This window comes from Furipterus horrens, unplaced genomic scaffold, assembly GCF_987537825.1.
Source record: "Furipterus horrens unplaced genomic scaffold, mFurHor1.1.pri manual_scaffold_11, whole genome shotgun sequence".
NCBI classification, from domain to species: Eukaryota; Metazoa; Chordata; class Mammalia; order Chiroptera; family Furipteridae; genus Furipterus; species Furipterus horrens.
Window position 1 is genome coordinate 50,858,597 of NW_028327181.1, and position 27,499 is coordinate 50,886,095.

The window sequence follows — 27,499 nt, forward strand, 5'->3', positions numbered from 1 at the left end:
TGTGCAAGTGTGTGTGCACACACACATTAGTTGGCGAGGTACAGAGGGGAGGTAAAAAGGAAGAGAATGACCTAGAAACTCTTTTTCTTGAACTGCATCCCCTCTCAGTTGCCTTTGGAACTATTCGACTGAATGGATGGGAAGTAATCCTAAGTACAGCTATTTACCTGCACTGCTCACCACTGAAGCCAAATTATCCGGCAACACAGTAACAGTTATGCATACCATTAAATTAGTGTCAGATTAACGTTGATGCTTGCTATGTTTAATTAGCACTTGCTCCCAAAGGCCCAAAGTAGCTTTTGGCCTATGCACTGTGACTGTGGATTTACATCTTATAAGTAGGAGATTGAACATCATCACATGCCTTCATAATTCTCCACATCTCTTTCGTTCAAAGGTCTAATTTTGTTTCAGAACAAAACACAGCCTGGAGTTACCAGAGCCGTAGAGGGTCCTCTGTCTTCATAGGCAAGGGGCTTGCTCCCCTGTAAGAGCAGGAGAAAAAGACCTGGAAGGAAAGAAAGGTAACGTCCTCATGGCCAGTGGTCTACTGGGAAAAACCACCACGCGTAAATGCCCTTCTGCTTAATCTTCAGGTCATTGCTGGCATGTGTATGTTCTACTTCTCACCTCAGCTGGAGTAAACCTGAAAAGTGAACATGGCCTCTAGATGTTAGTATAAACTCAATTAGACAACATTCTAAAAGCCCATCTTTTGTTTAATTTATTAATGGACTCTGATGCAGGAATAATTGATTAGGGAAGATAAGAATGAGCTTTCTCACCAGTCTTTCCTCAGCCTTTATGAACATTCTTAACCAAATATTTGTAAGAGGTGATAATTTGTTAAACCTATTCCAAATTTTATCTACCCTGCGTCATAATTTTTGTTTATAGTTTAAACTTGTGGACAGTCATTTCCTGTAGTTGAGCACATATAAAGTTAATCTGGCCTAAGGAGTGAAAGGAACCTCTAGACACAAGGGCAGGTAACCCTCTTCCCATTTCAAAACTATAGCGCAAATTGTCAGGAACTACCTGGACCTGATTAATGTGCCTAATAAACTTGAAGCAGCTCTCCAAACCCTGAGGGAGCAATACAGTCTGAGAACAAGAAAGTAATAGAAGGGAAAAGGGTGTAGTAAGTCTTTGAAATTAAAATAATAATGCAAAAGTATTTTAATCTAAAAGAGAAATGCCTGAAAGTCTGGGTGAATAAAACTATAATTAAGAGAAATGGAAATATGGTGCTCGTGTATGTGATCTTAGGAAAATGATTGATGCAGGTCTGACCCAGATGTGAGCACAGGCAGCGAGAGCGGAATAAGTTACTTAATTGTTGGGAGGCTGGCAGTTGGTAAATGCTCATCTCTGTGCCATCCCTGCATATACAATGAATGATGACACACCTCTGCCTGACACCCCGGAGGCACCCTAACACTCAACAAGTCCGACCTGAATCCGTGACCTTTCAGTTCTTCTCGCTCGGGGGCCCCCAGTCTCAGCGAGCAGTGAAACAAGACCTTCCAGCTACTTGCCCAGAACAGAAGGTGGAGAATGATGCGTGACTTTCCTCCCTGTTCGTCTCCCATACGCAGTCAGTTCTGCTGATTCTCCCTCCCAAGTCTCTCTCAAATCTCTTCTTCCATGGAGCACCGGGCCTTGAGTCTATTCCACACCACCACCCCCTATTCCGTTCTCCATGGCCACAAGCACATGGTATTTAGACTCCTCAGTGGCTGATCATGTACAGAACCCGGGCACGTGGACCACCCCCATCTTCATCCCCACACCCTGCATTCCAGCATGCACACGTGCAGGCCTCCAGCTTTCCTAGCTTTGTCATCCTTCTGCGCCTTTGTGTATTCTGCCTCCTTGCCCAGAATCTCTTCACTGCCCCCACCCCATCTCTTTTTTCCAAACGGCTAATTTTCAGTTGCCTGTTGGCCCAAGCAACATCTGCTAGAGGTATGAATTGCCTTCTTTGTGGGGGTTAAAGCTGGCACCTAACGAGCATGTCTAATTACTCATTTTTGAAATTGCCCCTGAGGCTGTAAGTCTTTGAGGTCAGGGAATGTGTATTATCTTAAAATCCTAGCACTTACATCATTTCTTTGCTAACTCCACTATTAAGACCAGAACCTCTTCTGCTCTATGGATTCTGAATCAGGTGACTGAGTCAGATTTGCTGGAAGAACATGGTCAAGCTGAACTAATAGCATGTTTTAGGATACAGTATGTCCCTGGGAGATGTAATGACTAACATAGGTCTTTCTCCAGCTATCAAAGCGACAACGGACACTTGCAAGCAAGACAGAGTCCTCTTTCCTCATGCCTGCGACACTGGGCTCTTTGGAAAGTCTCACTTTCTCTAGTTCTCATGCAGGACAACAGCCAGTGGAGAAGGTCTCCGAGAATACTCTCCCAGCTGTGCACAGCATCTGGTTGCCAGGAAGCTGAAAACATTGGTGGTCTCCGCTGAGCAGGAGCTCACAGGGTCAAGCACTTCAGTTTAGAAACCCCCGGATGACCTCAGTGTTGATGTGGGTAAGACTGTGTCATGGCATCATTCCTTAAGGTCAGGAAGACCTTGCTCAAGGTCAGGAAGAACGAGGAAGTGAGTGCAGCTAGAAGCACGAATGAAGCCTTCCCTTCACTCAAAGGGAAGAGTTAGTCTCCAATTTTAATATCTGTGGAAAGTTCTTAAATCTGAGCATGATGAGGAGCCAACCGCTGTGAAGCAGGAGAGCTCAGTTAAGAATATGCTGACACAGCTTAGAGTTAAGAACTAAAGGAGGAAGGAAAGCTTGACTTGGACATGAAGAATCTCAACCCAAGCACCCTCACTTCACCCAGCACCTGTCAGACTGCAGGAGCTTAATGAGACACTCACTTTCTTTTTGCTCCTCAAAGACAAGATCCATGTGCGCATAACCTATAATCTAATCAGAAACAGGAACTTGCATTCCCAGAGGAATGGACCAGGGTCTGCATTTTAGAAATTCGTAAAGGCTCTAAAAGTGAAGGAGTCAGAATTCAATCATTTGCCACATACAGTGCCTAAAAATTTTAAACACATACTTTCACAAACGCCAAACTAAGAAACAAAAAACATGAGCTGACACGCACTAAGATTCCCTTCAGCAACAAATCCACAATTCTGCTCTAGTCCTGATGGTTTTCTTGACAAGAAGAGAAATGCATTCAAAATTGCGGTAACGTTTGGTTTTCCACACTGCTGTGAGCAGTTCTTTTCAAAGTATTCTTTTGCAAAGATTCATCTGCATGTCAAATTACCAGATGTGAATTTGTAAAACCCAGCAAAGAGTAGCTATATCCTCAGAGCCAGCAGACACAAGCGCTAAGACAGAAAGAACAATGCAGCTATCAAATGAAGAAACAACACCAGCTGATCGATACACATACACGATGTCACTGTGAATGAGGTAGAGACACCAGATTTCCAACAGACATTCAAAAACACACCAGTAAATGCATTGCTGTTTCCTTTCAAGCAGTCTTGAAGTCTGCTTGGAAAGATATTTCACTAAACATCTTTGGAATTCCTTTCTTGAAGATTTCTTAGGAGACAGCTGATGCAGAAATATTAGTGTCATTATTTTTACGGCTGCTGCAGTCAGTGTGATGGTTGTTAACACGAAGCAGGACTGCCTGGCTTGGTAACCCAGCTCCCTCATCAGCTTTGACTCTGCATGATCAGTGTTGAATTTCAAAAGTCCTGCTGCGTGCCTAAGGAGGCCTAAAAGAATGTGCCTCAGACTCTGAAAGAAGTTCCCGATGGAGCTGCACAAATGTTTGGAGCAATGGCTGCTTCTTTGGAACAAGGGCACAGCTCTTGAGGAAATTACTCTCAAGGATACAAACTCGTTTGGGGTCCCAGGCCCTGGCATGATTGCTTAAAGGGAAACCAGTGACTCCCCTTGGGGCAGCAGTCTGTATCCTGGCTGCACATGGGAACCACTTGGGGAGCTTCACAAAATACGGATGCTCAGGCATCACCCCTAGAGAATCTGATTTATTTAGTTGGTTTGTAAGGAGGCTGGATGTTCCAAGTTTTTGTTTTTTTAATCCTTACCTGAGGATATTTTTTGATTTGAGAGACAGAGGAAGGGAGAGAGAGAAGCATCAATGTGAGAAAGAAGCATTGACGGTTGCCTCCCATCTGTGCCCCCACCAGGGATCAAACCCACAACCCAGGTATGTGCTCTGAGTGGGAATCAAACCTGCTTGGTCTATCGACAGTGTTCCAACCAACTGAGCCACCCGGCCAGGGCTGGACATTGGAAGTCTTAAGTGCTCCCCAGGTGATTCTAAAGTGCAGCTAAAATGTCAGCATGCTTCTTTAGAGTCCTATGTTGTGTTTGTATCTTAAGCATGGTTTATACATGTGTCCCTCCCTAACTCTTAACATACTCATCCTGTTCTCGATAGCCACAAGTGTAATGTTTGGGAGGTAGTAGCTGCTCAGTAAATGTTTGATGAATAAATAATAAGGATAGGTAGGTCCTTACTGTGTGCCAGTTTGGGTGATCAGCAGTCCCAGTTTGCCTGAAACAGAGGGGCTTCTCCAGATGTGTGACCTTCAGAGTTAAACCCAGGAGACCCTCAGGAAAACCAGGATAATCGGTCACCCTAGTGTCGGGTGCCGAACACTTGCAAAGATTATTTCTTTAATCCTGTCAGCAACCTTATTGAGGTGAGAAGTATTATTAACCCTTTTGAACAGATGAGGAAACTGAAGCACAGAGATATGAAGTAGCTTCCCTGACAGACACAGTACGTTGTTGAGCTGAGAGCAGACACTGAGCAGCCTGACCCCAAGTCCACACAGTTAACCATTATGCTACATTTCCTTCCAATGAAGTTGTGGGGGTTTTGGTTTCATTTGTTACGTTAACCTGTATCTCTCAATATTATATTTCTGTGGGTAAGTAACCCTTGAAAATGAAAAAGTTCCTGCCTCCATATACACAGGGTATTTTCAAGTTTGGAGACTTCCAAGTTTGTCTGTCTATCCAAAGCTACAGAGGAGAGCCAGAAAGAAGCTCAGCTTGGGAAACAGAAAGCGGATCCTGGACTGAAGTGAGGGGAGGGCACCCACTTCATCAGCGGACGCAGGACCATTCAGAGCCAGTGTGTTCTCCTGGGCAGAGCCCCTGGTGCTGAGCGGTGGATGCGGAGCCACCCCAGGAAGACATCTTCTCCAAAGGAGGGGCCTCTGGGAGAGGAACCCGAGCATGTGTGTGCACATGAGAGTGGGGTTGCCCACCCTACAGTTGTTTTGTTCATGGAAAGAGGCCTAATCATGAATAGGGGGGTGTCTGAGCATTACTAAGTAGAGAAAGCACACCCTGAAGTAAACCTTTCAACTCAAATCCTTCTTTTAGGCTACCAAAATGCCTTCCAAATTTATCTAAAATTCCATCAGCCATTTATTTAAACCAAAAGGAGTAGGTGAGAACTTAGAATACTAATGATTTAGTAAAAACCTCGTCATTTTAGTTCCAGCTCCTATAAAAAACAATATGGAGTTTCTTCAAAAACGTCATAGTCGATGTACTTACCCTAGGATCAGCAGTGCCACTTCGGACTATGTAACAGAAGAAAAGGAAAACAGGATTTCAGCGCGATATAAGCACTCCTGTGTTTACTGCAGCATCATTCACAATAGCCAAGATATGGAAACAACCCAAATGCCCATCAATGAAGGCATAAATAAAAAAGATGTGAAACATATACATAACAAAATATTATTACTCAGGCAAGAGAAAGAGGGATACCCTTCCGTCTGCAACAACATGGGTGGACCTTTAGCACATTATCCTAAGTGAGGTAAGTCTGAGAAAGCCAAGCGCTATATTATATCACTTATAAGTGGATTCTTAAAAAGTTAAACCTCTAAAAAACAGAAAGTAAAATAGTGGGTACCAGGCAATGGGAGTGGGGATAAGAGTGATGATATTTAAGGGAAAAGACTTGTCATGAGTTGTCAATAAGCCACAGAAGCTGATGCACAGTATAATGAATATAGACAATAATATTGTACTATAATTATGTAGTGTGATAAATTCACTGCATCGGCAACCATATTACAATAATAAATGTGTCAAGGTAACACAGTGTACACCTAAATTTACCCAATGTTACATGTCAAGTTCATTTAAAAAAAAAAAAAAAAAAAACCTCTAGTAATTGTACCACATTAAAGCCCTCTGTAGACCAGGAGGAAGAGGAAGAGAAGGTTCTAGCCTTTTTTAAGGCCGAGTGTTTGTCCAGCCTTTGGTCACCTCACACAGGCTATGATAGGACTCTGCCCGCATGAGCACCGTGTTCTAACCTATGGACCGGAATGGCAGGGAGACGGCTGACTGGGGCCCATGCCCTAAAAGAACACACAAGTACCACGCAGAGAGCGCCAGTGATGCAAAGGCTGCCACGGGAAGAGGGTAAGGGCAGCGGCAGCAGCGTGGTCCGTACCTGAAGGGGGGGGTCTGTACCTGAAGGGGGGGTCCGTACCTGAAGGGGGCCTCCTTGCGGAACCGCTCCCGGAACTGCTGCTGCTCCACCTCAAAGGCCGTGCACCTCTGGCGGAGGAGGGTCACTTCGCTCGCCTGCAGGGGGGCCACATGCTGCCTCACGGTAATGGCCAGCTTTTTTACGTTGGTCCACTTCTCAGGCAGCTCCTGCAAAGGAGACCTCGGTGCAGTCACACCCACACTGTGCTCCCCGGCCCCCACAGTCCTGAAGCTCTCTGCTCTGGCGCCATGGGACAGTGTCCTGGTGTCATGGGGCCGTTCTCAACCCCACTTCCTCGACTTACCTCTTCTAACTGTCTCCTGCTTCCATCAACACCATTCTCCCTGACCTAACCTGTCGCCTGGTGACCCTCGCCCTTTTCTATACTCTCAGGAGTGCAGGGATTTTTTTCTGTGCCCCACATTTCTCCTCGCAACATATTAACGTTCCTCAGACCTGCTTTCTTTCTCTGAATCAAAAAGTGGACTCATCCCTAATTCCGGGGGGGTGGGGGGGGATGACACACTTATATATCTTAATTCTCCTGTATATCTCCAGCATCACATTATTTCATACTTACTGTGCTTCAAGCATGCGCTAGCCTTACACATACACTACACGTATAGTTCCGAAGCGTGGACCTTGGGCCATCACCAAGCCTCGTTTTTCATTTACTTAAACCCACGCCCCCACCCTGGAACCCTGAAACTTTCCCCCTATTTGCACTGACCTCCAGCTGCCTAAACACTGCCTCCGGCAATTCCTGCCCGTAGGTCTTCAGCAAGTCGATGGTCTGCTGTAAGGGCTCGAACATCCCGTCAGTGCTGCCCTGCCGTGCTTTTAGGGCCTGAAGGTGCCCCATGAGCTCAACCAGTCCTTCGAAGTCTCCTTTTTCGACTTTCTTGAGCAAGATGCTCTCACTATTTTTCACAAACATGTCAAGGTCTGCCAGACTGAGCAAAACAGAAGAGCAGGAGCCATTTTCCTTCCACTCCTCAAAAGGAAGACGCATTTATTTCCCGACAATCACAGCCTTCTGGTGGAAAACTTTCCTTGTGCCCAGCACTCTGCACTGACTCTGCTGTGGTGATAAGAATTTGGCCCTCTTCTGAAGTGTCAGTCATGAAAGACAAGGCCAAGACCCCTGTGCTGGAGGAGACTCGGAAGACATGACACATCTGGGGGACGACTGGTGAGATATGAATAGTTACCGTTTCACATCGATATTCACTTCCTGTTCGGATAACTGCACTGTGGTCATACAGGAGGTTATCATCTGGGAGAGCGGAAGGACGGTAAAAGAGCACTCTCTGTGTTACTTTTGCAACTTCTGTTGTAACTGTGAGATTATTTCAGAGTGAAAAGTTAAAGAAATGGAAAATAAAAAATACGGTGGCTCCTAAAATCATACACATCTGGATTTGATTTTGACACAAGATGTGTAACTGATGGTCAAGTCACTGAGCATCTCTGAGCCTCAGTTTCCTCATCTATGAGACTGGAAAGATCATTTCTATCTCACAGACTATTGCGAGGATTAAATGGAATTTATTCTTTAATTTAACATTGTTTTGTGAGCATTTATTATGAGCCTTAGCATGCTTCTAGGTTCTGAGGGTAGAATGATAAATAAGGTAAACGGAGGCTCTGCCCCGATGAAGCTTATATTCTAGTGGGAAAAGTAAAGAGGAAACTTAGATAAAATAAAATGAGATAAGGAGATAGAGGTGAAGAACAGGACAGGTTTCCACAGAGTGGTCAGTGAAGGCTTTTTCACTAAAGGAATATTTGAACAAAAATGTAAGTGATGTGAAGGAGTGAGCCCCAGAAAGAAACAGAAAACTTTCCAAATAGGAGGAGCAGCGTGGGAAAAGGCGCTATTCTAAGCATGAGAATTCTGAGGAGGAGAATGATGTGACTTGGTTTATATTTTCCAAAAGATCTGTAGCTGCAAGAGAATAGGTTTTATAAGTGGCAGGGGTAGTGGGGATGGTGATGGCGGCATTGGTGATGGGGAGACAAGAAGAGGGGGCATTCTTAGGGACGGTCACCAGTGTCCAGGTGACAGGAGATGTTGCCTTTGACCTGGATGGTGGATGCGAGAAGTGGTCTGAGTCAAGATAATTTTGCATACAGAGCCAATAGGATCCACTGATGGATTGGGGGAGATGTGTGAGGGAACAAGAGAAATCAATAGACTCCTGGCAATAGGGTAAATGCTGATGCCACTTAAAGACACAGGAAAGAACTGGGGAAACTAGTTTTTGGGGGGAGAGAAATAAGTGTTAAACATGGTAGACTTGAGATGCCTCACAGACACCGGACACCTAAGGGAGATACCTATCAGGCAGTTGAACGTAATTCTAAGTTCCTGAGAGGTAGGGTAAAAGTATAAACTTGGTAGTCATCAGCTCACAGATGGGTTTAAAATGTTGGGTTGGATAGGATAGAACGTAGAGAGAGAAGAAAGTCCAGGACTGAGCTTTCGGGAATTTTAATATTCTCAGGTCTAGAAGAGGAGATGAGTTCAACCAAGGAGAGCAAGAAGGCCAGAGAGCTGGAAGGAAAACCAGGAAGGTAAGGTGTCTTGAGAGCCAAAGAAAGAAGTTGTTTGGGAAAGAGAGCGTGATCAGTTGTGCCAAATCCTGTAGAGAGGTACAGGTAAGGTGATGCCTGACAGTTACCACAGGACTCAGCCACGAGAAAGGCAGTGGTGGTCTTGACAAGAGTGGCTTCAGCGGAATGGTCTAGTAAAGCACCTGACTGCCGAGGAAGGTGGAGAATTGCCGGCTCCTGTTTCTAGCTGTCTGGTATACACGATAACATGGAAAACCCTTCTGCTAAAACGACTAAAAATACTTCAAGATAACTTTAAAATGCATCACTAAGGTGACATGAAATTAAGGAATCTCCAGAGACTGAAAAATGTGTTGAAAGCAAGAACTAAGCAACAGTCAAAGCTGGCTCTCATGTAATAGTGTCTACAGAACTTTGAAGACCTTGAACTTCTACTTTGATTGCTGTATGGCATGTGAGGAACAGGTATGTCTAAGCCTCATACCCACATAAGGTGAGGAGGCTAATATGAAGTTGCAACACCATAAGATGAACAAGAAATAAACGTGCTTGCACAGAAAGGGACAGTTTGGAAACTTGCCTGCTTTAATCTGGGCACTCGGTGGACCCCTGGGCAAGCTAAAGTACAATTGGTCTGGGGTTGGAAGAGTTCCTTGATGACTGGTAGAAAGAAATAAAAATCCTTTCTGGAGGAATGCAAGTCGAATCCAGTCCTCAAAGGAGTTCCCCAGATAACATTTCTCAGACCTGCTCTTTCTTTTTTTTTACAATCAAAAGTCAAAAAATATGTAAGGAAGGAAGTTACTGTGAGTAGGAGTCAGAAGAAACAGCAAAACTAAGCCTGTTAAGATTTTAGATATTGGAATTCAGGTACAGAACATAAAATAACAATATTTAATATATTTAAAGGACAAAGAAAGAATTCTTGCTTAAGCACCTGGTTTCATTTCTCCTGACTCACACAGCAGGGGAAAGAGCCATCTCTGCAGTTTTTTGGACATCAATTCAGGACAGACTAAGACAAGTAACATTATTATCCTTTTAAGCATGATCTACCAGCTTAGACAGAAAAGTTTTCTTTAGGAATCACCCTCCAGAAGCCTGGACAAGCTCTTATAGACCCAGTAGGTGACAGCTCCTGCATTGACCCAGCCTTAAGTTCAAGTATAAATTCAGCATTATTTTAGAGTCAGGAATGGAGGCAATTTCAGGGGTTCTTCAAATATGCCCAGAATCTGTCATAGTGTAAGGACCTTTGTACTGAATGATGAACTCTAAGAAATGACAAAATTCAAGAGGAAAGCTTTTAATGTGTTTTAGCAAAGTGAAAGTGATTGTACTGTGCTATGATCATGGACAATTCCAGGATAAAGAAGCTACCAATTTTCTGTACGCCTTTATGTTAACTTTAATCTATTCCATGAAGAAACAAACCGTTTTTAAGCTGACAAATCAAAACTTTTCTTTAGAATATCCTCCGATAAATGTATTATAAAACTTACAAAATGGATAAATAAAAGAGAAGCCTTAAAAACTTGAGTAAAGGGACTTCTGGCCAAGATGGAGGCTTAGACGGACACGCTAGGTCTCCCTCTACAACTAGAGAGGAATACAACTACTTCAAAACAAAGGATAACTAGAAATTCCAGAAAATAAAACTACACGGAAGCCCAACATATGAAGTTATAAACCAGCGGTGCCATTTGGGCAGGTAAGAGTTAAAGAGGGCAGTGCTGTTTGCGGTCGCACCTGAGACAGCGGCGGGGCGGTGAAAAATCCCGGCGGCAGTCAAGCCCCTGGCGGTGCGCGACCCCAACGCTGGGGAGAGCAGCCACTGCATCGCCTTGAACAGTGAGGCCCAGGGGGGCGGGAGGACGGATCCCGGTCTCCTAGCTGAATAACTGTGTGAATCCATCTTGGACCCCCGCCCCCAAAGAAAGCACCACAGGGCTGCGAAATAGGTCGCAGACAGGCGCCGGTCGCTGATTTGTGACGCGTACGCAGGCACTGCCCCCTATAGCCAGCCCAAGAAAACAAAACGCATCTGTCAAAATGAGGCAGACTATAGAAATCCCGGTGACACAACTCACCAGGCAACAGATAGAGAACCTGACAGATGAACAGATAAGAAACCTGTCAGAGGCTCAGTTCTGGGCCATTGTTATCAGGTGGCTTACAGAATTCACAAAAGAGCAGGAAAAAGATAAGAAAGAAGCGAAAAACATTCATAACGAAAGGAACAAAACCACATACGAGACAGATGGTGAGGAAAAAAAATCCAGAGTTCATTTCAACAAACTGGAATATGGAGAAGGAACAAGCAGTCAACCAATGCAGCGAGAGGAAATGGGAAGCAACAATGAGAGGATCAGAAACCTCTGGGACAGCTATAAAAGGCCCAACATAAGAATCATTGGTTTGCCAGAGAGTGAGGAAGATGAACTAGAACTTGAAAAATTGAGTGAAAATATAATAAAGGAGAACTTCCCAGACTTGGGGAAGGGAATAGACTTGCAGGTCCAGGAAGCAAGGAGAGTTCCCAAGAGACTGGACCCAGGGAGAACCACTCCAAGACACATTATAATCAAAATGTCAAAAATTAAAGATAAAGAGAGAATCTTAAAAGCAGCAAGAGAGAAGAAAAGAATTATGTACAAAGGGGTCCCAATTAGACTATCAGCTGACTTCTCAAGGGAGACCCTACAAGCAAGAAGGGACTGGCAAGAAATATTCAAAGTAATGAAAATCCAAAACCTACAACCACGAATACTCTATCCAGCGAAATTGTCATTCAGAATAGAAGGACAGAGAAAGTGTTTCCAGGACAAAATAAAACTGAAAGAGTTCATTAGATCCAAACCACTGTTATATGAGATGTTAAAGGGACTGGTTTAAAAAACAGAAGCTAGGGAGATGAAACAAAGGCAAACTAAACAGGCAACGAGAGTGGAAAAGGAACTGTGGGTACGGGAAGCATATTGGGGGGAGGTCAACAGGGAGGGGGAGTGGGGAGAGGGAGGGAGATGATATAGGAATTGGGGATCATGGTAGGAGGGAATGGAATAGACGGAGAGAGGTTGAGAGGAACTGTATGCACAACTAATGGACATAATCTAAAAGGGGGGGACAACTGGAGGGAGGGGGGCCACCGGGTGGAGGGGAGCAGAGGGAAGGGAAATTGGCACAAATGTAATATTTTAATCAATAAAACACATTAAATCTGAAAAAAAAAAAAAAACTTGAGTAAAGAAGGTTTAAAGATGACCAAGCAAAATTATAAAATAGCCAAAGAGAAGACCCCAAGATGGAGAGGGTAATTAAGATGTAAAGCTTGTTGGATGGATTAAACAGCAGATTCAGACAAAGCTGAAAGAGAATCAAGCACTGGGATAAAAGAGAAGATACTCAAACTGCAGTGCAGGGAATCAAAACACTGAGAAGTATGAAAATGTTAAAAGACACTGAGGGCAGCGAAAGTATAAGAGGTTCTGGATATGGAGAGAACGGGCAAGAAGCCTTCTCTGAGGTGATCCTGGATAAGAATTTTCTTTAATTGTTGAAAGACACAAAATATAAAACTCAACAAAATTCAGATGGAATTAATATAAAGAAACTCTCACATAGGCATGTGAATGTGAGACGGGAGATTACCAAAAAGAACAAAGAAAATCTTAAAATTTGCTTCGGAGCAAAGACAGATTTCTACACAGAACAACAATAATAACAACAAGACCACCAACCGACCAAGCAACCAACCAACAAACAAACAAATGCCAGGAGGTGATCGCTGGCTGCTCAGTAGCAGCAATGGGAGGCAGGACACAGTGGAATGATACTGTCAATAGACTCACAATAAATACCTATTATTCCAGAATTCTCTCTTCCACAAAACCATGTTTTCAAGAACATGGGCAGAACACATGCATTTTTCAGACAAAGGAAGAATGAGAGAGTTCCACGGAGGCTTCATCAAAGGAATTTTTAATGACAGACCACAGGTAGCAGGTCTGTAATGTAGAAAGATGTAATGAGTAAAGACATAAGTAGCTAGGTGGGTAAGCTTAAATAAACATTAAATGTAGAAAAATAAGGTAAAATTTGTGGACTTTCAATAAATAATAGAGAACTGAAATTACTGGGAATGATAGAATGTAATTTGATGGATGAACATTTGAGATCAAACTATTTTAAAGTCTCTGTATTGGTTGTGAGAAGAGTAACAATAATGATAACATTTACTCCTTTTAAGGACGCTGATTAAAATAGATATGGTGTCTGTTAGAACAGTAGACCGAGCTAGTATGACACCCAAATTAGCAGAAGGGAAAAAGTGGAATAAGAAAAAGGAAAACAAAATATTAATAAATCACATTCAAGCCAAAAGCAGAAAAGAATAATGAAAAGAAGAATAAATAGAAAGTACACAAAATGGTAGAAATTAATCCAAATATAACAGAATAGATGTTAATAAACAAAACCCTCCATTTACAACATAAATAGTAAGACAGATAAAACATTCAGTCCTATGCCAATTATAAAAATCTCTCCTAACATAAAGGTATGGAGAGATTGAAAGCCAAAGGATAAAATGAGAGACACCGGGAAAATATCATACAAAAGAAATTGGTTTAGTTATATTAGTATAAGACAAAACAGACTACTACAAGAAATATAGCTAGTGATAAAGAAGATCTTTAATACGTCACTAAAAGTTTCAATTTTCCAGGAAGATATAAAAAATCAAACTCGGTATGCTCATATAACATAACATCAAAATATATGAAAAAAGTGACAGAATTACAAGGAGAAATTCACAATCTACCATCAAAGTGAAAGATTTTTAACACAACTATCTCTGTAATTGATGAATTAAGCAGACAGAAAGGCAATGAGGATACAGTGGATTTGAATAAAACAATTAACAAGTTTGATCACAGAAGAATGTACAAAACTTCACACCCAGAAGGTACAAAATACACATTCTTTTCAAATAGGTACATAGAACACTTATAAAAACTGACCATACTGTAACGTATGAAGCAAGCTTCAAGAAATTTCAGAAGCTTATTAATGCACATATCACAGTCTCTGACCGCAGTGCAATTACTAGAAATTAGTGACAGAAATATAACTAGAAGACCTCATCTGCAGAAAGTTAAAAATATATAAATACATTGTAATGGATACTAAAGGTTTTTGAAGGAGACTTGACTTGGGGTGGTGAATACATAATACAATATACAGCTGATGTATTAGAGAATTATATACCTGAAACCTGTATAATTTTATTAACCAATGTCACCCCAATAAATTCAATAAAAATAAAAATAAATTATAATAAAATATTGCATATTAAGACTTGTAACATACCAGGAAAATTGAACTGAGAACGGAACTTATAGCTTTAAGTGTTACATTCCAAAACACAAAGAGTTCAGCATGAAGAAACAAAGAATCCATCTTAAGTCAGCCCAAGGAATAGAAAATAAATTCCTAAAATAGAAGGAAATAATAAACATAGAGGAATAAATTATTGCAACAGAAACCAAATTATAATGAAGAGAATCAATGGGTTCATAAGATAGTTCTTTGTAAATTTACAGCAAGATTAATCAAGGAAAGAAGCCAGAAAGCACAAATGAAATTGAGTAGAAATGAGAAGAGGGATATAACCACAGATTCTATATTGATTAAGTAGCTAAGAACATATCACATATTTTATGACAATAATTTGAAGATTTACATGAAATGTATACATTTCTAGACAAATATGACTTACTATATTCCTTGGTATCCCATTAGAGATATTATGGGTAAAAATCTTGCCAGGAAGAAAATACCAAGCCCAGATGGCACAGTAGGAAATTTAAATCAAACTTTTAAAGATCAGAGAATCTCAACCTTACACCAACTCTTCCAGAGAATAAACAAGGATTACTTCCTCACTCATTTTATGAAGTTAGCAAAACCACGGAGCAAGATCAAAGCCAGTATAAGAAAGGAAAACTGAAGGCCAATCTCAATTGCAAACATAGATGCATCAATGCTAAACAAAATATCTGCAAACAAAATCAGCCAATGAATATATTGGAAAAAGATAATACTTTGTGTTGGGCTTATCTCAGTAATGCTAAGTTGGTTTAAGATTAGAAAGCAAATAATATATTCACCACTTTAACATTTTGAGGGAAAAATATAATTATCTTACTGAAATTAGAAAAAGTACTTGATAAAATGTTATATCTATTTGTGTAAATACTCTTAACAAATTAATAACAGAAAGAACCTTCTTTAATCAGATAAGGAAATCCACAATAACTCACAGCCAATATTATACTCAGTAGTGAAATGTTGAAAGTATCCCTTTTAAGATCAGGGATAAGGCAAGGATTCTTGTCATCACCCTTTATGCAACATTGACTGGAAGTCCCAGCCAGTGTGCTAAGATAAGAAATAGAGATAAAATACATTTTTAAAAAACTGAGAAGATATAAAACTGTCATAAATTTATAGATAATGACTAAGTAAATAGCAAACCCAAATGAGTACATAGATAAATCGTTAGAATTTATAAGTTAATTTAGCAAAGATGTTTGATGCAAATCAATGTACAAAAATCAATTCCAGTTCCACAAAAAATATTATTTTAAAGCATATGTATATGAGGAACCAAAAAAAAATAAAATAAAATTCCAAGGAATAAATCTTGGCAAACACATAAAAATATTTTAAAAGTAATGACTACAAAATTTCACTGAAGAATGTTTAAAAGACATAGGTAAAAGGAGAGAGAACGTGCACTTGAACACAAATAGTCAATATTGTAAAAATGACAATTATCCTCAAATTGATCTATAGTCACTGCAAAATACTTACAGATTTTTTTCTTTTACAACTAATTTTAAAATTTGTATAAAATAGTAAGGGACAAAAGTTGTTGAGACAGTCTTAATAAAAATGAACAAGATTGGGACTGGTGCTGCCAGGTATAAAAATTTGTTACAGTGCTATAGTAATAGAACCATGCTATATCAATGTAGCAAGAGACAAGGGGGTAGTTAATGTGAAAGATAAAATTATAAAACTTTTAGGAGAAAATATAGGAGAGTATCTTTAGCATCTCAGGGAAAGAAATGATTTATTTCACAAGACAAAAAGAACAATGTAAAGAAAAAGAACCATGTAACATAACAGTTCGTTATGTTAAAATGAAGAACTGCTTGTCAAAATACACCATAAATAATTGGGAAGACAAGCCACAAAATGGGAGACTATATTTGCAAACTATACAATAAGCAAAGAATTAGAGATGCAATGTGTAAATAACTTCTAAGTACCAAAGAGAAAAAAAATTAAAGTCCAATAAAGGCCACATATGACAACCCACAGCCAACATCATACTCAATGGGAAAAAACTAAAAGCATTTCCCTTAAAATCAGGAACAAGACAGGAATGTCCACTTTAACCACTCTTATTCAGCACAGTATTAGAAGTACTCAGAGAAGGAAAACTCTGACTCCAAAAAACCTCCGCTGCCTTGCGGCATACCTCTTCAGGGGAAAGGCTAAGGGAGTAAACCCCGACAGAAAATCCGGAGCCGGAGTCCCTAAGGCGGTTTGACGTTGTAGTCAACACCGGCAACTCCTGCGGCGCACCTGAAGCCAAGCTGTATTGACTCCGTCTTTCCCTTGGACCCTTCAGCTGCGAAGAGAGGGGGGGGTCTGCTGCATGGGCAACAGCAGACCCTCCATATCACCCTGCCCAGGCTCTGTAGCTTCAGCTTCACTGGAGAGGACACTCCAGCGTCATCGCAAGATGTCGATTCCACACGGGAGGAGACAGATACCGTGTCACTCCCGAGTCGGACTGCACAGCCATTCTCGGCGGTGCAGATAGACTCTTAAGAAGCTACACCATCGTCTCTCGAGACGGACGGCTGCCGACGATGATTAGAAGTACTAGCCACATCGATGAGACAAGAAGAAATAAAAGGCATCCAAATTGGAAAGGAGGAAGTAAAAAGGTTATTATTCACAGGTGACATGATATTGTATATAAAAAAACCCAGGCCGCCACCAAAAAAACTGCTAGATCTAATCAATTAATTTGGCAAAGCAGCAGGATATAAAATCAATACTCAGAAATTGATGACATTTTTATACACCAATAATAAATTATAAGGAAGAGAAATTAAGAAAACAATCTCACTTACTATTACAACAACAAAAAAGTAGAGTATCTATGAATAAATTTAACCAAGGAGGTAAAAGACCTATACTCAGAAAATAATAAAATACTGAAGAAAGAAACTGAGAAAGATACAAATAAGTGGAAGCATACACTGTGTTCACAAATAGAAAAAAATGTCATTAAAATGTCCATTCTACCCAAAGCAATCTAGAGATTCAACACAGTTCCTATTAAAATATCAATGGCCTATCTCAGAGATCTAGAAAAACATTCCAAAAATTTATATGGAACCAAAAAAGACCCAGAATAGCCTCCGCAATCTAGAGAAAGAAGAACAAAGTTGGAGGTATCACACTATTTGAAATCAAATTATACTACAAGGCCATAGTAAACAAATAGTGTAGTACTGCCATAAAAACAGATACATAGATCAATGGAACAGAATAGAGAGCACAGAAATAAATCCATGACTTTATGGCTAATTGATATTTGACAAAGGAGGCAAGAACATACCATGTTCGGCCAAATTAGGAGGCAAAGAAATATAGACAAAATGAAAAAACAGAACAAAACTCCAGAAATAGGACTAAATGAAATGGAGAGAAGCAACCTATTAGATGCAGAGTTCAAAACACTGGTGATCAGGATGCTCAAAGAACTCATCGAGTATGGTAACAGCATAAAAAGACCAGGCAGAAATGAAATAAGTGTAATAAAGGAAAATCTACAGGGAACCAACAGTGAAGGGGATGAAGCTGAAACTGAAATCAATAATTTGGAACATAAGGAAGAAAAAAAGCATCTATCAGAACAGCAAGAACAAAAAAAATTTTTTTTTAATGAGGATAGTCTAAAGAGCCTCTGGGACATCTCTAAACACACCAATATCTGAATCATAGGGATGCCAGGAGAAGAGGAAGACCAAGAAATCGAAAACTTATTTGAGAAGATAATGAAAGAAAACTTCCCTAATTTGGTGAAGGAAATAGACATACAAGTCCAGGAAGCACAGAGAGTCCCATACAAGCTAGACCCAAAGGGGACCACACCAAGACACATCATAATTAAAATGCCAAAGATTAAAGACAAAGAAAGAATCTTAAAAGGAGCGAGAAAAAGCAGAGAGTTACCTACAAAGGAGTTCCCATAAAACTACCAGCTGATTTCTCAAAAGAAACTTTGCAGACTAGAAAGGACTGGCAAGAAGAATTCAAAGTGATGAAAAGCAAGGACCTACAACCAATATTACTCTATCCAGCAAAACTATCATTTAGAATGGAAGGGCAGATAAAGTGCTTCCCAGACAAGGTAAAGCTAAAGGAGCTCATCATCACCAAGCCATCATTACATGAAATGTTAAAGGGACTTATTTAAGAAAAAGACAAGTGTCAAAACTATGAACATTAAAATGACAACAAATTCACAACTATCAACAACTGAATCTAAAAGCAAACTAAGCAAACAACCAGAACAGGGACAGAATCATAGGTATGGGGATCATTTGGAGGGTTGTCAGCTGAGAGGGGGAAGGGAGAGAATGGGGGAGAAGGTGCAGGGACTAAGAAGCATAATTGGTTGGTACAAAATAGACAGGGTGAAGTTAATAATAATATAGGAAAGGGTGAAACCAAAGAACTTATCATGACCCATGGACACGAACTAAGGGAGGGGGGAGATTGTTGGAGGAAATGGGGGTACCGAGTGAGGTGGGAAAAGGGGGAAAAATTGAGACAAGTGTAATAGCATAATCAATAAAGTAGATTTTAAAACAGAAAATACGCAGGATTTACTTGAATTTTATGTTTATACATGAGATTTGGGAGAAGAATGTGTTGTTTTTTCTTCATCAAGGATGACTTGCTTAGGTGCAGGTGCAGAGCACTGAATTTAGACAGAGTCAGGGTTTTACAAGGTGGGAGTGGGAACGGTGAGCAAGGATAATTAACACTGAGAGAGCACAGGGGCCAATGGATTGAAAATCTTGATGGGTCTGAAGAATTCTTCATGGCGGGGTTGCCAAGCAAGTGAGCTGGAACGATACCATGTGGTGGTAGAGAACTGAATGCTCCAACCTGAGATTTTGAAGGGAGAACAATTACTTCCAAATCTTACCCCCGGCCCCACCAAGAGTGCAAGGCGGAATTAGGTAGCAGAGGTACGGTGAAGGGAAAGGGCATTGGAGAGACAGATCAACCAAATGAGAGGAAGGTGTGATGGAGACTGTGCGGAGGGTGCTGGGTCACTGAGCACGATGGTCAGCAAAAGGGTGGGAGAAGGAGGCTCTGCCAGGTGACAAAACCCACAGTGACGGGGAAGAATGGCTGCATATGGACAAGAGGCAGTTGGTGCTGTCTCTTAGAATTTGCTCCAGTGAAGCTGAGGGTTTGGAAAGAGATAGCGAAATGATGTGGAAGAAACACCGAAAAGCAAGAATATCTTATCTACCTCCGGGACCAGTGGTAAGAGGGGGACAGGAGAAACATCAGCCCCCCCTTGGGAGGGATACAAGGGAAGCAGTGTCTTTAGGAGAGGACGGGGTGTCAGTGCAAAAAGAGGGTAAGAAAAGGTGAAGAAACCAGTGAGCATTTGCTGATGAAAGACCCTGAGACCTAGAGGAGGGGCAGAGGAGGGGCTTTGCAAGGGCAAGTGTTGGGGGGAAGTCGGACGGGGGCATGGACAACGGAAGGGGAGTTTATGATGCTGTGGACTGAATGTTCGGTCCCCCACAAACTTGTATGTTGAAGCCCCAACCTCCAACACAGTATTTGGAGGTTGGCCCTTTGGGAGGTAAGTAGGGTTAGACGAGCTCAAAAAGAGGTAGATTTTCTCTGTCCCCCGCACCCCCACCACAGGGGCTAAGGAAAGGCCATGTCACAATACAATGAGAAGGCAGCTGCCCGCAAGCCAGAAAGATAGCTCGCGCCAGGCATCTTATGGGCTGACATATTGATCGTGGACTTCCTAGCCTCCAAAATTGGGAGAAATAAATTTCTGTTGTTTAGGCTACCCAGTGTGTGTTATTTTTTATGGCAGCTATTAGAATTCTAGTACCAATTCCAATGTGTCTGTGTGGGGCAGGTGGGGAGGGGGGCAGGCTTCTCACATTGCCAAGCAATTGTCCTACACCAGCTATTTGTCCTACAACTCAAATCAATGCTGACACTGTCTCGCTGGAGACAGCGTCTGATTCCCCAGGTTAAGGGCTTGGTCCTGCAGGACTGCTCCATCCCCTCCAGACACCAATCTTCATTCCGGCTTGTCACTTGTGCCTCTGACTGACCAGCTATTGATCAGAGGTTTCAACAACTTCCTCCTTGGGCTCAATTAATTTGTTAGAGCCGCTCACAGAACTCGGGGAACTGTTGACTCACTAGATTGCTGTTTTGTTATAAAAAACTGTCACTCAGGAAGAGCCAAGCGGAAGAGATGCAGAGGGCAAGGCCTGGGCAAGGGCATGGAGCGCCACATGGTCGCTGAGCCCACCGCTTTCCCTGAATCGCTACATGTCACCGATTTGGAAGCTCTCCAAGCCCTGTCCCTTTTGGTGTTTAAGGACGTTTTGTTATAGCAGCATAATTGATTAGATCTTTGGCCATTGGTGACTGATTGGCTCTCCAGCCCCTTCCCCTCCCAGAGGTCCAGGGGTGCAGCTGAAAGTTCCAACTCTTTAATCACAGGGTCGGTTCTCCTGGCAGCCAGCCCCCAGCCTCAGGTGGGGTCCAAAAGTCGCCTCATTAATGTAACAAAGGACGCCTTTATCACTCCCATCACTTGGGTAACTCAAAGGGTTTCAGGAGCTCTGTGCCAGAAACGAGGACAGAAACCAAATACATATTTGTTACGATAAATCACAGTATCACAGCAGCCCAAGCTGAATAAGACAAATGATAAAAAGGGGCTGGACTTCTGGCAATAAATGAAGTACTTATAAGCTATAAGGCAAGGTGGGATTAATCCTGACACCCACCATGGGAGGTGGAAATCACAAAATTACATGGCACATGGTAGCCACTCAGTAATAAATGGTTTTTATTGTCCTTATTATGTCTATTTTATCTAATCCTTGAGCATACAACAACTCACTCTCCTAAAGTGCAGCAAAGTAGTTTATGAAATTACCAACCAATAAACCTGGAAGGCACCTCACAGAAATCCAGTCATACTGTCTTCTTTCAGGAGTAAGGAAACAGGGGTTCAAGGACAAGAAGTAAGGTCTCCTGACTGCTCGCCCACGTGTTTATCCTGTTAAACCAACTGTTAGATCCTGCGAAGCCTTACCTAGTAGTGACTCATGGCAGCTGCTCTCACCATGCCCTGCACCAGCCACATGTTCCTAACAGTCTGACAACAGGGGCCTCGCTGACTCTGGAGGAACTGCCCTTCCCAGGGGGAGCCAATTCCTAGAGATCGTCAAGGACTCACCTTTGGTCATGCCCTGCAGCTGCAAACCCGTCAGTCCAGAGTCTAGACCGCCCACCACCTCTTCTCACTGGCTCCCACACTCCATGCCACTGTCCCCTAGCCCTAACCACCCCAGAACCAGGTGCCGGGCAACTAAGGACAGCCCAGAGCCTGTTGAAATTATTCCAACTAGCCAATCCTAAGCCTGCTCACCCTGGGTCACCTTGCCTCTCGCCCCCGTTCCTCCTGATTGCCCCAGGTGCTTCCCTGTGTGCCCTGCACAGTGGAGTGCACCGCCGTCCTCTTGGGGTCTGTGAGTCTAACAAACTGTTTTTTCAATGCCGATGTCCTTATCTGTTGGCCTTGTCATGCCTAAATAATAATAAAACCTAAACTTCAAAAAATGCTCCTATGATCTTGGGTCACCAGACCTATGATTAGAGAGGGATCCCAGGGTAGCTGTCTCTCAAACATTACTTCCTTTGGGACCATCCCTGTCCCCTCCTCAGCTCCCACCGTGGCTTCCCCTTTTTGTCTCTCTGAATGTGGAAAACTGGCTCTTCTTAAAGAACACCTAGAAAGCCCTGTCTGAAACTTCCCACACCAGGCTTTCTCCTGGTGGACCATCATCCCTGCAAAGTCTCTGAATATGTGTGTAGACAGACACATCTTCAATGCGGCTATTTCCTTTCTAGATCACTGAGCCGACCAGCTGCAGCATTAAGCAAGACCAGCACCAAACCTTGGGGAGGGGCAAGGTCAACTGCCCTATGGCATCAGCTGGCCCCAAAGGCTGATCGCTGAACAGAATTCTGCGGGAAGGGAGTGGGAGTCGAAACCCTAGCGTGAGGTGACCAGGAGATTGCTATCCAACTTGATTATCATCTAGAGGGTGAGGCTCTGGTTTCAAGGGCCTGGCATGAGGCTGAGTGGTCCAGGTCCATGGTAGGACAGATAGAATTTCAGACCCACTCTGTCACAAGGCTGGTGTGGCACAGGCAGGCATCAGGAGTGTGATGATTTACTGACATCCATGTTGCACAGCTGGATGATCTGAACCAAGGAGTACGTGGTAGAAATCAAACCCAGGAGGCCCATTAGACCCCCTCTGCCTCTCAGGCTTAAAGAGATTCGACAGCCAGGGTTGGGAAGGGAGGCTGGATCTGCTATTGTTGCATTGAACATTAGTTACCACTCACTGAGCGCCTTTCACACACCGGGCACCAAACGGAAAACAGAACAAGAACAGGCACATCTGGTGAACGAAGGAAAGAGCAGGACTACAGTCACCGCTGGTGTCCAACTGGCTGTTCTAATTCCCTTAACCAATGAGGCCAGGGGCAAAAACTGAGAAGGCAGTTAAGAACATGGTGCTCCTGCCAGCCTGGGATGCAGACAGAAAGCTGAGAAAACCACCGGATTACCTGTTAGTGACGTGGTCCACAAGGTGCTGTTTGAACATGAGGCTCCACCTCTTAATTATATTCAGCAGCGATACTTTAAAGGGCCGCGCATCGATCCTCATCCAGTGGTCAAACACCCTGACGGGCTGCAGCCTGCACACTTCTTCATAGAGCCTTTCGTAGGAGTCAATCTGGGCTTTAAACTGCTGGAGGAGCGGGGGGTTCTCTGGGATGCCATCTTCTGCCTGGGCTTCGATCTCTTCAGGTGTGAGGATGTGCCCATACAACAGAAACTGGGCCAGAACCTCCTTCCGGTCCTCCACGTAGAGGTAGGAATACTGGCCGCAGGTGTTGCGGTAGCTGCAGCAGAGGGCCACCACGCTCTGCACTCTGTCCGTGAGCGTGCTCCGCATCCTGGCCAGGCCGGCCGCGGCCTCCACGTCCACCTGGGGAGCGAGACAACCGCAGGCACATCACACGAGCGCTCTGCACCGAGGCCCGGGTTTGGCTGGAAGGCAGGGGGCTGTAGACCCCAGTACCTGATAGTGGGGAGAGCTGTTTCGTGGGGCGAGCCGTGGCACCAAGGACGCTATTCTAAAAATGCTGGTGACAAGACCCTCCACCATGTCATAGAAGCCGCCCTTCACCCCGGGCTCTAGAGATGGATAGAAAACCAGCTCCGGGACTGCTAAGTTCAGCTGTGCTTCAAATATCGGGTTGAGTCCTGGTTTACATTCTGAAATACAAGAACAAAAAAAGGGAAACAGGTAAAATGGGCAAAGAGAAATAACCATTTTAAAAACACTGAGAGCACTTCTTTCCTTTCAATGAGCTGCTCAGGTATAGAAAATGGAAATGTAAACTTTGCTAACACCCAGAAAAGGGAGGGTGACCGTCTTATGGTGTTTATCAGCAAGGGAAGTGCTGACATTTTGAATAGGCCCAGTTTAAGTTGGGTGCAGGGCCATCCTGGGCACCGCAGAACATTTATGCCCCTCGTCTTCAGAGAGCACATCCCGGTGACGGATCAACTCAGGCCAGCGCCCTTCCACATTCCCAAATGCCTCCTGGGAGGCAGGAGAACGTCTGGTTGCGAGGAGGTTGATTTTGCCAAGCCAGTTTTTTGGAAGCAGCCGAGTTCTTCCTAGGCACAGACCACACAATACACTTGGCAGCCACTAGGGGACGGAGGTGTGTCCCTGGTTGCACAGGCATGAAAAGCAAAGTGATGTTACAATTCTGCCTATTCTGCTTCTTATCTATAAAAACAGAACTTATTTTAATGCTGTAGTCCTATTATGATAAATCTTCAAACAGTATAAGTAATTTTAAAATTCCTGATTACTTGCTAGACAACTTGCCTTGCTAAATTTAAATCAAAATATAACATGGAGTCAGACGTTTCAAGTACAAGATAAATGCTTAAACTTTTATCAATAAGCACGTATTTCCATATATCTTTTTCACTGTAGGAATATTTCGGAGACTGTTGTGTTGGGTACCGTGGGAGGCAGAGACTACTCACTGAAATTTATTGTCGCCTTTTCCTCAGAAATAGTTACACCTGTGCACGTGGTATTGCCAGCCTGCAGTGAGGTAAGGCAGCGTGGTTCCCTCACAGGTGGAATGTGGGGAGAAGTGACAGTGCCACTCCCAGGCTGGGGCCTTGGAGTCAGCAGGTGAGCCTTCTCTCCCCCTCTCACGGGCTGGTGACCCAGATAAAGCACAGAGTGAAGACCAAGCCCTGGAGAGTGGTGGAACCATGGGATGGAAGGAACTTGCCCACTAACCTGGAGCACTTACTTTGAGCTAGTACTTGAGAGATAAACTTCTTTGTCCTTTAAGCTCCATTATTAATAGAGTTTTGTTATCATTCTCCCTAACTAAAAAAAAAAAAAAAGAAAAAGAAAACCTGCGGGCTCCTCAGAGATATGTAAAACTAGACTCTAGCCCTCAAAACTTTGAAATAATAAATTTGCATAATTGGACTCAAGAGTGCCCCATAAAATGCATATTTAACTTAAGGGAATGCAAGTTTACGAGTATCATAGTAACTATGCTACTATTGTAGAACAGTTTTAAAAAAACCAAAAAGACTTCTAAGATTGTGCTTTGCATATGTACTCAGGATATATTCTGCATTCTTGCATGCATTAGATATTTATAATTTAGTAGGCCAGGCTGCATATAGTTTAAAGGATTTACAGGACTTCCAAGAACATTTTGACTATGTGAGAGTTTTGCTCCATATGCTGCCACGAGAACCTAACCCCTATATTAGATGCAGTGCCAACTTCTTTACCATGCAAACCAAATGATCCTGGTGGATTCCCAACCTTTTGGTATGAGCAAATCACTTTAGGAGTTAAGAAGGGGAAGGCAATTTCTGATAGAGCGGGTAGAATTTAATCTAGGCAGAGTTTACCTTCGATGAAATGACTGGGAGGCCAGAGCAAAGCATAGCAATGGTATTTGCTTGACTAAACGAGAGAAGGTAGAAATGGTAAGGTGGACCAGAGTCATCAAGCTGCCCAGCTGGGCCACTGCAAAGGGTCATGATGATTTTCTTCTTCTTAGAGGCTACTCCCTTTAGACTTCCTCACCTTCATGAGTGCTTTTTACATTTTATCCGTAGCTCCTCAGCTCAGGCAGCTGCTAAATCTAGCTCCTGTCCATCTCACTGGGTGAAGAAAGCATGCACCCCTCTCCTCCCACTTCCATGGAGGAAAGGTAACTTTGGCAGCCCTGGAAAAATACTACCATCACGTCTCTCCATCCCCTTGTTCCCACTCTCTCCTCACGAGAGGAGGACAACCTGACACATCAGACGGGGCAGGTCAGGGGAGCGATTAGTCAAAGGTGAGCCACTGCCTTTAGGGACCATCTCTTGAGTGCTACCTGCACTAAAGTGTGGCTGGGACACCTTCCCAGATCTTCGAGGGGGGACAAGAGGCCAGAAATTCCAAGCCTCCAACATCAGAGAAGCCCAGTCAGTTCACCAAGGTGAGTGTGCCGGGCCTGGTCCCTGGGAGCTGGCTCTCCAGTCTCAGAGTCCATGTCCTGTGCCTCACTGGTGGCTTGCCTAGAGGCAGATTTAATGGTGGGTGCACCGGGCATGCACCCTGGGCCCCGACTTCTGAAAGGCCCTGCAAAACCCCAACTTTACACTTTTTTCTAATGACACCAAGTTTGGTTTCATATGTGCAATTTTAATTACATACAAGTTTACAGTCGGCGGTAAAACCTGATAGTATGTTTATATTCGCTTACTTTCATTATTGCATTACTACGCTGCATATTAGACACATATTACGCTGGAAAGGCCCCGCGCGGCTGCACTACCGCTCATCGGAGCGATGGGATCGTAGTTGCTACTTAGTACGTACAAAGGCTCTCCTGCAGCGCAGACTTCGGATGTATGCAAATACGCAGGGAGGTAAATTAGCTTGTGGATATGTACTTGTTTCACTTGTGGTTTTAAAAATAGTTTTCTGTGCATATAAATAAATATTCAGGTAAGTTGAAATTATATTAAAATAAAATTAATTTCTACTGTTGAAATTATATTAAGATAAAATTAATTCCTGTTGTTACTTAGTGCCTGGATTTTCATAGTTTATGAATAATTTTTGAATTTTAATTAATCATTTATTGCACTATAATGAAAAAATCTCTTCTCTAGTATTCTAATCATTCAGACTATTAAATTTTATATTTTCCTTTTCATTGGTAGCTAGAAAAATGAAACATCAAAACTTTGTGGTTATTATTATGCTATTATTAATTATATTATACATGTATTCAAATTTTATTGGAAATAAAATATTAATAGTACATAATATTTTTGATTTAAAAATGTGGTTAACGTGTATTTTTATTTTCCCTGTCTCTCTCTCTTTTTTAAGGGGCCCAATATTTTCTTCTGCGCCCAGGGCCTCAACTGACCTTAATTCACCTCTGGGCTTGCCCCAGGATCTAGAAGGTGACTATGCAGGAGCCCCTGTTTCCTGCTGCTGCCTTTGGTTGATTTGAGCACCCAAGAACCGTGCAAGCAAACACCTTGCCTTTGACCTCAGTCTCTCCACCAACAGAGACCATGAGGGGTGGGGAGCGTTGCCTGTTTGAGCTACATCCAACACTGGGCCTTGCTCCTCTCCAGTCTCAGCCAAGGGGTCTGCATGTGCCTTTTTGTGTGGGCGGGATGTCTGGACACTGACCTTGGCCTGCCTGCTCTAACTCTGCATTTGATTTCTTTCCTTGGGTTGGAGTTGACATCTTAAAGTCTTATCTCACCTTCACCTTCTGACTTCAAAATATTCACCTCTGCCTTTCCATTAATTCTTCAATATGACCCTTGCTGAGCTCCTCAGAATCTACCAGAGATGGA

General features: G+C 42.8%; 1 protein-coding gene across 1 annotated transcript in view; it reads right to left on the reverse strand.

The window, feature by feature from the left end:
• DNAH9 (dynein axonemal heavy chain 9) overlaps positions 1–27,499 on the reverse strand; it is a 303,753-nt gene that overhangs the window by 222,217 nt on the left and 54,037 nt on the right. Inside the window, exons 16-19 of the mRNA XM_090290843.1 lie at positions 23,652–23,848; positions 23,134–23,558; positions 7,271–7,493; positions 6,541–6,707 (exon numbers count right to left, since the gene is read on the reverse strand). Coding sequence (XP_090146969.1) covers positions 6,541–6,707; positions 7,271–7,493; positions 23,134–23,558; positions 23,652–23,848 — 1,012 coding nt within the window. The remainder of the gene's footprint in view (positions 1–6,540; positions 6,708–7,270; positions 7,494–23,133; positions 23,559–23,651; positions 23,849–27,499) is intronic.